The sequence below is a fragment of the Terrapene carolina genome, unplaced genomic scaffold, assembly GCF_002925995.2.
Source record: "Terrapene carolina triunguis isolate 2854851 unplaced genomic scaffold, T_m_triunguis-2.0 Scaffold27850, whole genome shotgun sequence".
Lineage (NCBI taxonomy): Eukaryota > Metazoa > Chordata > Testudines > Emydidae > Terrapene > Terrapene triunguis.
Genome location: NW_020692201.1, coordinates 2,752 through 16,125, shown reverse-complemented (window position 1 = coordinate 16,125; position 13,374 = coordinate 2,752). Strand labels below are relative to the sequence as shown.

Genomic DNA, 13,374 nt, shown 5'->3' with positions numbered 1-13,374 from the left:
TTCCAATCACAAGCCACCCAGCACATGGCATGGGAAAACCTTAGCTTTCTGACCACAGACTTACTCTCTATCCCACCATGCATATGTTGTTGCACTGGGCTTGTCGAGCAGGTGAGCTCCTCAGCAAGACATGGGTACCTGTGAACATTGGGGTAGAAGTGTCTTTCCTGGAATCCCCCTTAGGTAGCCGTGTCCCACACCTCTGTCATTCCAGTATCTGCAGCAACAGCTCACACCAAAAGCTGACACAGTGGTTTGCACCATTTATAATATAGCTCTGTGCAATCCCAGGGGAGTTCACTCAGTCTTTTGAAGAGAAGCAACATATGAATGCAAACAGGCTGGACACCAGAGACACTCTAGCCAATCTCTCTCTTTCTATGTCTGCACTTCTGTGATCTTTATCCAGCTTTCAGAATAAACAGTAATTAAGGGACCTTCCCAAAGGGAGATGAGAAGTCTGGAAAAGAATAAGCCAGATGGTTACCATCTATACGTTACATCCCAGGGATCTTTATATCTTAACAAAAGCTAAATGCCCTGATCTATCATGAGCCAAGATCCCTACAGAAGGGCACCAAAACGGCGTTTGGACCTCTGTTAAATTTGAATCTGAAAATGATATGTCCTGTGCCTGCACTGAGTTTAAGGAAGCCGTCCAAGAAGCCTTGGGGAACGGAGCCAGTAATTGGGGACTGATCACGGGCTGAGGACTGATCGCGGGCTGCGTACAAAGCAAGGATGACCCTGCCTCTCAATACTGTGAAAGAAAGTGGGAGATGTATTCCAGCAATGCAGGTATTGCAGAATTCCCCTCCCCCCCCACAAAAAACAAAAACGGATCAGGCATTTTTAAAGATGTTAAAGGAAGGTTTTAACTCCCACCTGCAAACAGCCCTTAATTTGGGAGTGAACCCAGGCTCTGATTATGAATCTATCTGTATGTGGGCCTCTGAATGCAAAGCCAGGCAGGCCAAAGAGATACGGAGCAAAAAACTGTAGGCGCAAAACCCAGAAGCTTAGTCAGGGACAGAATCATGGCCAGTTGAATCCCTGCAGTACTTCATTGCCTTTTCGACCTGGTCCTGTCCCCACTGTCCCCCCCCCCCACCTCCCAGTGTTTTGTGTGCGGAGAGACCGGACATTGGGCAGCCGGGTGTCCAAGCCGAATAACCCTGGGTAACCAACAACAGCTCCACCCTGTGTCTCAACCAACTGCCAACCCTTATTCACCCCTGAGTAAAGAGGAAATGGCCAAGCTTTTAAATTCCATGACCTGCTAGGTATAAATCCCTCGAGAGATAAATCCCTTGAGGCCACACTTACAACCATGGATAAGGGGCCGGCCATACACCATTCTCGTGGACACGGAAGCGTCTGTTTCCATTACTGACCTCCCCCTCCCCACTACTAGAAAGTATATTACTATTTCAGGGATAGGAGGTGCACAACTCATGGCTTATAAAAGCTACCCTGTTCTTAAAAAATCTAATCTATTCTTCTGGACTCATTTTTTTTTTATGTAGCTTCAAATGCAAAGGGGACTAACTGGATCATGGACGTCCTCTGTGACTTTGTAGCAATTCTTAACCTCGCTTAGAGTACAGTTACCGATAAACTTATGTGTACTCATACCATCCCCCTCCGCAATGATACATTTCTTTCTTCTGATACAACTGCCAAATCTGTGGCTTTTACTTGGAATACATCTAAACCTTTTCAAGAATTATGTTCCACGTTCCCCTCTGTTTGGGCAGAAAATAAGCTGTCTTTCAGTTCGATCCCTGCTCATCTTTGCCCACCCATCCAGGTTACCAGTCAATTTCCTCCACCTACCAAGCAATCCCCCTCAAATCTGAGGCCATAGACGCAGTAGGTGACATTATTCACTCTTTACTTCAGCAAGGCATACTGGTTCCTTGTAAAAGTGCACCCTCCTAAGCCCAGGACCCTCCAGAGACCCCCTCTTGGGCAGACGTACAGGAGGGAAATCAGGTCATGGTATTGGCCATACAAATATCTCTGTGGAAGTGCAAGGAATTCCAACATGGGTTCATAAAACCAGAATTAAAATGTATAAATAAATTCATTTTGTTTTTATTGTATCCTTTTAGGTAACAAATGTGACTCCCCACGTTAATCCTCCTGGCAAACATACTTGATGCAGCCTCCTGGGATCTGCCCTTGGTACATGTTACGCAAGATACCTGTTTCAAAGCTGGCCAGTATCTGCAACTCCCTACAGGAGGCAGCGGTGAATGGGTAAAGAAACCAGACACTTGGCTTGTCCCCAGACTGGACCACCTGGGACCTATCGTGGTTACAGCTTGCCTCCAAAAACATCTGGGCCTGTACATGCTACGAGTCCTAAACAAGAATCACACAGAGAAATGCACCAGCTGAATCAACCCAGCTCCCAGCCTTGTACCTTAAGAATATACCTAATATATAAGGTGTATATATATGAACTGGTTCACCGTTTCATGAATGGAAAGTGTTTATACACCAGCCTCTGTAAACCTGAGCAGATTTACCAAACACTTCAGACAAACTCACTGACAAAGATGAACAGTAAAACAAGTTTATTGATGAACAAAAGACAGATTTTAAGTGATTATAAGTGATGGGCAAAAAGTCAGAGTGATTATCGAGAGAAGAAAATATAGGCAAGCAGTCTAAACTCTCAACCCTTTTAGACTGGGCAACATCTAGATTAAGCAGTTTTTTCTCACCCCACTGGATATACATGTTTCTCCCTTGAAACCTGGGCCAGTCTTCTCGTTGGGAGTCTTCAGTCTTCCGAGTGTCATTGTTGCTTGCAGCGTAGGTGGGAGAAGGAGAAAGGCCCAGTATGTGGCCATTGTGTTCTGTTTTATATCCTTAGTGCCATGTGCTTGGAGAACACAAGTCCAGGCATGTCTAGGGGGCATTGCTGAGTCTCCAGGCAAGGTTGAGCAATTCCCTTGCTGTGGCCTCATGCAGGTGAGTCATTGAATTGTAGCTCTCTTGCTGGACAATGGCTGGTGATCATTGTTTGACACCCGCCCGGGCATTGGTTACTTTCCTTGCCGTTGCCTCTGGGGAGCCAAGATCTGGCTGATTCCCCAAATTACAGCATGTTTACTGACAACCATACATCACAATCTTATCATTTCATATGCACTAATGATATAGACATTTAGATAGAACAGTGACTTTCACCAGGTCATAACCTCTCCCCTGATACCTTACATGGCATGCTTTATATGTAATATCACAATTATACATAAATGAGAAATATGGGGGTTACAGAGGAATCCCCGAGGTATAGAGTGTCACATGATGCACATTCAAAGTGTCAGAGAGAAGGAGGTGTGTGTGTGTGCGGTGGTGGGGGTGAATTACATAGGAAAGTGAGAGATGGACCAAAATGCATGGGGAGAGAGAGAGTTTCCAAGGGAGAGACAAACCACCTCCCTGAACCCAAACTGTCTCTGCCTGGTTCAGGGAACATTTACTTCAGGGCAACCAGGCTGGATCAGTCCAGGAATCAGAGCACTCCAGGAAACACTGAGGGCAGAGGAAAATGGGCCACATTTGGGTGAAGAGAACATCTTGTGGACACCTCCCCTCAGGTTTGGGATCTCCCAGCCCATCTCCCCTTCCACTCATAGTGGAGGGGCATTGGAGAAGGAGGTGGGGCAGAGAGGAGGCCTTGGTGGAAGAGGCAGGTTAGGGGGCGCGGTCTCAATATTCCACTCACCAGCACTTATAAGGTGGAAACCATATGAGTTGTACATAGACAAATCCCCCAGTTTGTCACGCTGACAGAGCACAGTAAGGTCAGGAAAGGATTTAATGTCTTTTTGGGCTGGTCTATACTGGCGGGGGGGAATAGCGTAGCTGAAGTCGACGTATCTTTTTTCAACTTACCTCCCGTCCTCACGGCACGGGATCGACGGCTGCAGCTCCCCCGTCGACTCCGCTACCACTGCTCGCCCTGGTGGAGTTCCGGAGTCGACGGGAGCGCGTTCGGAGATTGATATATCGCGTCTAGACAAGACGCGATATTTCGATCCCCGATAGATAGATCGCTACCTGCCGATCCGGCGGGTAGTCTGGACGTATCCTTTGACAGCCCAGTAAGTGATTCAGGGAAGAGGGTCTGGCAGCCAGTGGAGCTCAGGGCACCATGTCACCAGCCAGTGGAGCTCAGTCTGAGAGTCAAAGCACAAGGAGAAAAATCTTTAGGTCCCTTTATGAGAAAAGAGCTGGAGCAGCCTGTTCCGGATCTGTTTGGTTCTCACCCCGTAGATGATGGGGTTTAGCATGGGGGGCAGAAGGAGGTACACATTGGCAATGAGAATGTGGAAATGCAGGGCCAAATTGTGCCCAAACCGGTGCATGAGGAAGGAGAAGAGAGATGGGATGTAAAAGATTAAGATGACACAGAGGTGGGAGCTGCAGGTTCCAAAAGTCTTCAGCCGGGAGTCCTTTGTGGGGAGGCTGAAAATGGCCCTGAGGATCTGAATATAGGACACAGCGATAAAAAATACATCCAGACCGGTCACCAAAAATGCCACAAAGAGGCCATAGTAACTACTGATGCGGATGTCGGTGCAGGCCAGCTTCACCACGGCTATGTGCTCGCAATATGTGTGGGGGATGATATTGGTTCTGCAATATGGCCATTGCCTCGCCAGGAAGGGATAGGGCAGTACAAGCATGCCGCCACGCAGCACCACAGCCAAGCCAATCTTGGCCACCACAGGGTTTGTCAGGATGGTAGAATGCCTCAGGGGATCACAGATGGCCACGTAGCGATCCAAAGCCATGGCCACGAAGATCCCAGACTCCATCACTGAGAAGCAGTGAATGAAGTACAGTTGGGTGAGGCAGGCACTGAAATTGATCTCCCTGGAATTGAACCAGAAGATGCTCAGCATTTTGGGCAGGGTGGATGTGGACAGGACCAGGTCAGTGACAGCCAGCATGCAGAGGAAATGATACATGGGCACATGGAGGCTCGGTTCCATCTTCACGATGAACAGGATGGTGAAGTTCCCCAAGATGGCTATGGCGTACATTGTGCAAAAGGGGATGGAGATCCAGACTTGGGTCATCTCCAGGCCAGGAATGCCCAGCAGGATGAAGGTGGAGGGGTTAGTGAAGTCGGTTGTGTTGGACTCTGACATGTAGCAGGGGAGAAATTCCTGCATGTACCTTATGTCCCTTTGACTTTCTTTATGTGCCCAGGGTCTACGATGATGGTTGCAGGACAAATGCCTGGATGGAGACATAATGTTAATATGAGACACTACATGCACAACATCTACAGTAGAACCATAGAGTTACGAACTGACCGATCATTCACAAATCTCATTTAAGCCATTGGGGGGTGGGATAGCTCAGTGGTTTGAGCATTGGCCTGCTAATCCCAGGGTTGTGAGTTCAATCTTTGAGGGGGCTGTTTAGGGAACTGGTTTAAAAATCTGTCTGGGGATTGGTCCTGCTTTGAGTAGAGTTTTGGACTAGATGACCTTCTGAGGTCTCTTCCAACCCTGATATTCTATGATTCTATGAAAGAGCAGGAGACCCAAAACACAAAAAAGGCAAATACAGGACACTTCTGTATTAAACATAAACAATTAAAAATATGAAAGGAACATTGTGGAAGTCAACGAATGGCTACGCAGCTGGTGTCGGAGAGAAGGCTTTGGATTCTTCGACCATGGGATGGTGTTCCAAGAAGGAGGAGTGCTAGGCAGAGACGGGCTCCACCTAACAAAGAGAAGGAAGAACATCTTCGCAAGCAGGCTGGCTAACCTAGTGAGGAGGGCTTTAAACTAGGTTCACTGGGGGAAGGAGACCAAAGCCCCGAGGTAAGTGAGGAAATGGGATACCGGGAGCAAGCATGAGCAGGAGAGTGCAAGAGGGGAGGACTCCTGTCTCAGACTGAGAAAGCAGGACAATCAACGAGTTATCTTAAGTGCTTATACACAAATGCAAGAAGCCTGGGAAACAAGCAGGAAGAACTGGAAGTCCTGGCACAGTCAGGGAACTATGATGTCATTGGAATAACAGAGACTTGGTGGGATAACTAACATGACTGGAGTACTGTCATGGATGGATATAAACTGCTCAGGAAGGACAGGCAGGGCAGAAAAGGTGGGGGAGTTGCATTGTATGTAAGAGAGGAGTATGACTGCTCAGAGCTCCAGTATGAAACTGCAGAAAAAACTGAGAGTCTCTGGATTAAGTTTAAAAGTGTGAGCAACAAAGGTGATGTCATGGTGGGAGTCTGCTATAGACCACCAGACCAGGGGGATGAGGTGGACGAGGCTTTCTTCCAGCAACTAGCAGAAGTTACTAGCTCGCAGGCCCTGGTTCTCATGGGAGACTTTAATCACTCTGGTATCTGCTGGGAAAGCAATACAGCAGTGCACAGACAATCCAGGAAGTTTTTGGAAAGTGTAGGGGACAATTTCCTGGTGCAAGTACTGGAGGAAACAACTAGGGGCAGAGCTCTTCTAGACCTGCTGCTCACAAACTGGGAAGAATTACTAGGGGAAGCAAAAGTGGATGGAAACCTGGGAGGCAGTAACCATGAGATGGTCGAGTTCAGGATCTTGACACAAGGAAGAAAGGAGAGCAGCAGAATACGGACCCTGGACTTCAGAAAAGCAGACTTTGACTCCCTCAGGGAACTGATGGGCAGGATCCCCTGGGAGAATCACATGAGGGGGAAAGGAGTCCAGGAGAGCTGGCTGTATTTTAAAGAATCCTTATTGAAGTTGCAGGAAAAAACCATCCCGATGTGTAGAAAGAACAGTAAATATGGCAGGCGACCAGCTTGGCTAAACAGTGAAATCCTTGCTGATCTTAAACGCAAAAAAGAAGCTTACAAGAAGTGGAAGATTGGACAAATGACCAGGGAGGAGTATAAAAATATTGCTCAGGCATGCAGGAGTGAAATCAGGAAGGCCAAATCACACTTGGAGTTGAAGCTAGCCAGAGATATTAAGAGTAACAAGAAGGGTTTCTTCAGGTATGTTAGCAACAAGAAGAAAGTCAAGGAAACTGCGGGCCCCTTATTGAATGAGGGAGGTAACCTAGTGACCGAGGATGTGGAAAAAGCTAATGTACTCAATGATTTTTTTGCCTCTGTCTTCACGAACAAGGTCAGCTCCCAGACTGCTGCACTGGGCAGCACAGTATGGGGAGAAGGTGACCAGCCCTCTGTGGAGAAAGAAGTGGTTTGGGACTATTTAGAAAAAGTGGATGAGCACAAGTCCATGGGGCCGGATGTGCTGCATCCGAGGGTGCTAAAGGAGTTGGTGGATGTGATTGCAGAGCCATTGGCCATTATCTTTGAAAACTCATGGTGATCGGGGGAGGTCCCGGATGACTGGAAAAAGGCTATGTAGTTCCCATCTTTAAAAAAGGGAAGAAGGAGGATCCGGTGAACTACAGGCCAGTCAGCCTCACCTCAGTTCCTGGAAAAATCATGGAGCAGGTCCTCAAGGAATCAATTCTGAAGCACTTAGAGGAGAGGAAAGTGATCTGGAACAGTCAGCATGGATTCACCAAGGGCATGTCATGCCTGACTAACCTAATTGCCTTCTATGAGGAGATAACTGGCTCTGTGGATGAGGGGAAAGAAGTGGATGTGTTATTCCTTGACTTTAGCAAAGCTTTTGATACAGTCTCCCACAGTATTCTTGCCAGCAAGTTAAAGTATGGGCTGGATGAATGGACTATAAGGTGGATAGAAAGCTGGCTAGATCGTCGGGCTCAACAGGTAGTGATCAATGGCTCCATGTCTAGTTGGCAGCCGGTTTCAAGCGGAGTGCCCCAAGGGTCGGTCCTGGGGCCGGTTTTGTTCAATATCTTCATTAATGATCTGGAGGATGGTGTGGACTGCACTCTCAGCAAGTTTGCAGATGACAGTAAACTGGGAGGAGTGGTAGATACACTGGAGGGTAGGGATAGGATACAGAGGGACCTAGACAAATTAGAGATTGGGCCAAAAGAAACCTGATGAGGTTCAACAAGGACAAGTGCAGAGTCCTGCACTTTGGATGGAAGAATCCCATTCACTGTTACAGACTAGAGACCGAGTGGCTAGGCAGCAGTTCTGCAGAAAAGGACCTAGGGGTTACGGTGGCCGAGAAGCTGGATATGAGTCAACAGTGTGCCCTTGTTGCCAAGAAGGCTAACGGCAGTTTGGGCTGTATAAGTAGGGGCATTGCCAGTAAATCGAGGGACGTGATCATTCCCCTCTATTCAACATTGGTGAGGCCTCACCTGGAGTACTGTGTCCAGTTTTGGGCCCACACTACAAGAAGGATGTGGAAAAATTGGAAAGAGTCCAGCGCAGGGCAACAAAAATGATTAGGGGGCTGGAGCACATGAGTTATGAAGAGAGGCTGAGGGAACTGGGATTGTTTAGTCTGCAGAAGAGAAGAATGAGGGGGGATTTGATAGCAGCTTTCAACTACCTGAAAGGGGATTCCAAAGAGGATGGATCTAGACTGTTCTCAGTGGTAGCAGATGACAGAACAAGGAGCAATGGTCTCAAGTTGCAGTGGGGGAGGTTTAGGTTGGATATTAGGAAACACTATGTCACTAGGAGGGTGGTGAAGCACTGGAATGGGTTCCCTAGGGAGGTGGTGGAATCTCCTTCCTTAGTGGTTTTTAAGGTCAGGCTTGACAAAGCCCTGGCTGGGTTGATTTAGTTGGGAATTGTTCCTGCTTTGAGCAGGGGGTTGGACTACATGACCTCCTGAGGTCCCTTCCAATCCTGATATTCTATGATTCTATGATTTAAAATAAAAGATTTGAGAAGGTTAGGAAACAGTGGAAAAGCTGGTATTGGAGTAGTTAAAAAAATAGTCTAGGAATATAATTAATGCATGTCAGCAACATGGTTTATGGAAAACAGGTCTTGTCAAATACAGCTGATTTCATCCTTTTATGAGAGTTTGTGTTTGGCTGATCAAGGGAACCGCACAGATGCAATAACCTTTGATTTCTCTGAGACATTTGATTTAGTAGGGGAAACTATTCAGATTAAAATATGAACACTATTCAATATCAGTAGTGCACACATAAAAGGAACTAAAAGCCGGCTAATTGAGAGATCTCAGAAAGCAGTTGTCAGTGGGGTATTGTTAGTGAATGGGGTTGTTTTTATTGGGGTTCTGCAGAGATAATTTCTAGGCCTAATGCTATTCAAAGTTTTCATCAATGATGTGGAAGGAAATGGAAAATCACTGCAGATAAAATTTGCAGATGATCGAAAGACTGACAGAGTGTTTACAATGAGGAACCCAGGGCAGGCACACCAATTGATCTGGAGCGTTTCTGGGCCCATGGGAAAAAATATTTTAATACAGTCAAATGCAAAGTTATCCTCTTGGAACAGAGAATGCAGGCCTGACCGACAGACTAGGGCACTGTATTATGGAGCGCAGGGACTCTGAAAAGGATTCAGGAATCATTGTGGACACCCAGCTCATCATGAGCTCCCAGTGCAATGCTGTGGCCAAAAGGGCTGATGTGATCCTTGGATGCATACAGAGGGTGCGGTGAGTTGGAAAGCAGGGGAAGGACTTTACCTCTGCATGTGGCATTGGTTAAAATGACTGCATCCAATTCTGGGGTCCACATTTCAAAAAGGATGTTGAAAACTTGCAGAGGGTCGAGAAAAGAGCCACACAAATGATTAGAGACTGGAGAAAATGCCTCACAGAGCAAGAGAGATTTAAAGAGCTTCATCCACTTATCTTATGAAAAATACGATCAAACGGAGACTTTCCTGGGGAGAAAACTGTGGGTACTAATGGGCTCCGTAATCTAGCAGAGAAAGGCAGAACAAGACCCAATGGCTGGAAGCTGAAGCCAGACAAATTTCCGTTGAAAATAAGGGCCACATTTTTAGCACTGAGGGTGATTAACCATTGGAACAAACTGCGAAGGGAAGTGGTGGATGTTCCAACTCCCCATGTCTGCAGATGAAGAGTGGAGGCTTTTCTGGAAGATCTGCTTGAGGGCTCGTCTACACTTAAAACGCTACAGTGGCACTGCCGTAGCGCGTCTGTGTAAACAGTACTCATAGTGATGGCAGAGGTTCTCCCATCAGCGTAGTTCATCCACCTCCCCGAGGGGTGGTAGCTAGGTCGATGAAAGTATTCTTCCGTTGACCTCATGCTGTCTGACAGGTGTGGATTTTTTTCTGTTGCACAAAAAGGTAATGCAATTTTCTTTTGCACTAGCAGAGGCAGAGCATGCAGGACACAAGAGGTGATAATACTGCTCTACTCGGTGCTGGTTAGGCCTCAGATGGAGTACTGTGACCAGTTCTGGTCACCAATGTATAGGAAGCTGTCAAGGTTCCTTCCCCACTCTGAACTTTAGGGTATAGATGTGGGGACCTGCATGAGACGCTCTAAGCTCAATTACCAGCTTAGATATGGTTTTGCTGCCACCACTCCCGAGTGCTAACTCCCTTCCCTGGGTAGCCTTGAGAGACTTCACCAATTTCCTGGTGAACACAGATCCAAACCCCTTGGATCTTAAAACAAGGAAAAATCAATCAGGTTCTAAAAAAAAGGCTTTTAATTAAAGAAAAGAAAAGTAAAAGAAGGCCCTCTGGGAGAGATTAGCATACCAGCTACTCTCACAGACAACAGATTCCAAACACAGGGGATGTTCCCCTGGGCAAAAACTTAGTTCCACAAAGAATACCCAAATACCCAATTTGGTGATTCCTCTAATTGCACAAGACAGGTTACAAAGAAATAAACATAAACCTATTTATTTCCTTCACTAATACTCACTACTTAATAAGAGGCTAAATTCTGGAGCTTTTCCACTCCGGTTCAAAGTGAAACTCTCACTTAGACAAAGGGAACTTCCCTCTTTCCCTTTGAACCACCTTGTCCTCCCATTGGTTCCCCTGGTCAGGTGTCAGCTAGGCTAGGTGAACTTCTTAACCCTTTACAGGTAAAAGAGGCATTAACCCTTAACTATCTGTTTATGACAGAAGCTTGTAGAGAAACTGGAAAGGATCCAGAGGTGAGTGACAAGGATGATCAAAGGGATGGAATGCAAGCCATAAGAGCAAACACTGAAGGAATTGAATATGTTTAGTATGGAAAAGAGGAGACTGATGGGGGACATGACAGTGGTCTTCAGATACTTGAAAGGCTGCCATAAAAAAGATGGAGAAAAAATGTTCTCTTTGGCAATAGGTTCAAAGTACAGCAGAGCAGATTTAGATGAAATCTCAGGAAAAACTCCCTAACTGTAAGAACAGGAGGAATATGGAACACATGCCTAGGGAGGTTGAGGAAGCACCTTCACTGCAAGGTGTCAAAAGGAGACTGGATAGCCAGCTGTGTTGGATGGCTTACAAACAACAAATCCTGCATCTCAGCAGGGGACTAGGTTAGATTACCCTGTGGTTTTATGGTTCTATGATGTAAAATCCTAATGTAGACCAGTTCTTAGTCAAACACAAGTCTTTAGGCTCATACAGGGGTAAAAGGGTGAAATGTAATGGCCTGTGTTATACAGGAGGTTGGACTGGATGATCTAATTGTCCCTTCTGGCCTTAAACTCTATGACTCTATCAATAAAAAAGTAGATCAAACAGTTATATTTACTCTGTCTCATAACACATGAACAAGGGAACATTCAGTTACATTGAAAGTCTGAACATATAACATTGACAAAAGATTTTTTCCCCATAATATATATTTGGCCTGTGGAACTCCTTGCCAAGGCATTATTGGAGCAACGAGCTTAGCTGAATGGGATTTACAAATGGATTGGCCATTGTAAATTGTGCTGGTGGCACCAATCTTAGTTAAGGCTGTCTGACACCTTCAATTAGAAGACCTCATTTTGAGTTTGCCACACTTTAACCATTTGGACTGAAATTTTCCATACTGGGTGTTTGCTTCTGGCAGAATTATTCTTGAAAGTTTCAGGCATGACAGTTAAGCCAACTTCTCTAATGAAGCTAGGAAAGAAGAGGTCTTGGCAGTGAGGAATAGTACCTCCATGCCTTACAGCAGATAACAGTCAGGGAACAGCCCCCCGCCCCGCATTTAACAGTAAGAGCCCTATGATGCAAGAGGACGAGGTGAGAGTCTCTGTGCATTAACTCACAGCTGACTCCAAGGGGAGTTTCACCTAATGGGGCCTGAGCAATGTACGAGCCAGGGCCTCAGAATTTGATCTTGTATTGTCCATCTACTAACAACTTTCATCACGAAGGATCCCCTGTGCCACTGAAATGCAGCACTTTGGGGCTGGAGGTCATCAGCCAGGGGGATCCAGCCAAGAGGGACATTTTGGCCAATGATTCTGGAGCCAACTCATCACCTGTGGCAAGAGCCCTGGGATATTTAATAGCTGTGGAGAATGGAAAGTTCCTCAGACTTACTCTCTATCAGATCAGTCCCACGTTGCACTGAGTTTGTTGACCAGGTGAGCTCCTCAGCAAGAGACGAGTATCTGTGAATTGTGAGATGGAAGTGTCTTCCCTGGGAATCCCCTTTAGGCAGCTGTGTCCCACACCTCTCTCACCCCAGCATCTGCATCAATATCTAATGCCGAGATCCAACACAGGTGTGTGCACCATTTATATTACAGCTCTGTGCAATCCCAGTGGAGTTCGCTCAGCCTCTAACAGAGATGCAGAATCTGGATGCAAACAGGCTGGAGACAAACCTGCCTGCGGTTCTGTGTTCTTTATTCACCTTCAGGAGTAAACAGTAATTAAGGGACTTTCCCAAAGGGAGATGAGAACTCTGGGGCTCTGTGCTGAGTCAGAGAGGAATTGGCTGCTCTGTGCATTTGTGTATATTTAAAAATCATAGTTGATTACTAAGAAAACGAGGGATAATGCCTATGTTTCCATACGGTCTGATACCCTGTATATGTCCAGGATGGCTGGGTAGATAATAGATAGACAGCTCTGGGGACAGATGTCTGAAGGGTTTCCATGTTCCGTGACCTTTCTGCAAACAGACAGAGTTGTTGCTAAGGGATCACAGATCAGTAATTCTCATCAGTAACAATCATCATACTGTGCAGCACCTTTCATTGAAGGAACTCGAAAAAACCTAGCAAAGGAAAGTCACTATGAACATATCCCCATTATACAGATAACACTGGTCTACAATTTTTGAGAAGCCGTCTGCTTCAGAGATAAAATGTGCTATTTATTATGTATGTTGATGTGCTGAATTCAAATATGACAATTAAAACAACTGATTGGCTACTGTTTCTAAGATATTTAAGTTTTTACATTTTATGTCTATGTATATTGTGTAGATAGTAGAGTTTTAATCATAAATTGTAAACCTAGGTCTTTTCATGTGT

General features: G+C 46.0%; 1 protein-coding gene across 2 annotated transcripts; it reads right to left on the bottom strand.

Moving 5' to 3' along the window:
- Positions 1-4,226: 4,226 nt before the first annotated feature.
- On the bottom strand, positions 4,227-13,083 carry LOC112123720 (olfactory receptor 52R1-like). Of its 2 annotated transcripts, XM_026662488.1 has the most exons (2): positions 13,069-13,083; positions 4,227-5,165 (listed from the first exon to the last, which is right to left on the bottom strand). In XM_026662488.1, exons 1-2 carry the CDS (start codon positions 13,075-13,077, stop codon positions 4,227-4,229), a joined length of 948 nt encoding a protein of 315 aa, XP_026518273.1. In that variant the 5' UTR covers positions 13,078-13,083. The 2 variants fall into 2 exon arrangements, with proteins under 2 accessions (XP_026518273.1, XP_024078079.2); XM_024222311.2 differs by lacking the exon at positions 13,069-13,083 and having other exon boundaries at positions 4,227-5,174.
- Positions 13,084-13,374: the final 291 nt, after the last annotated feature.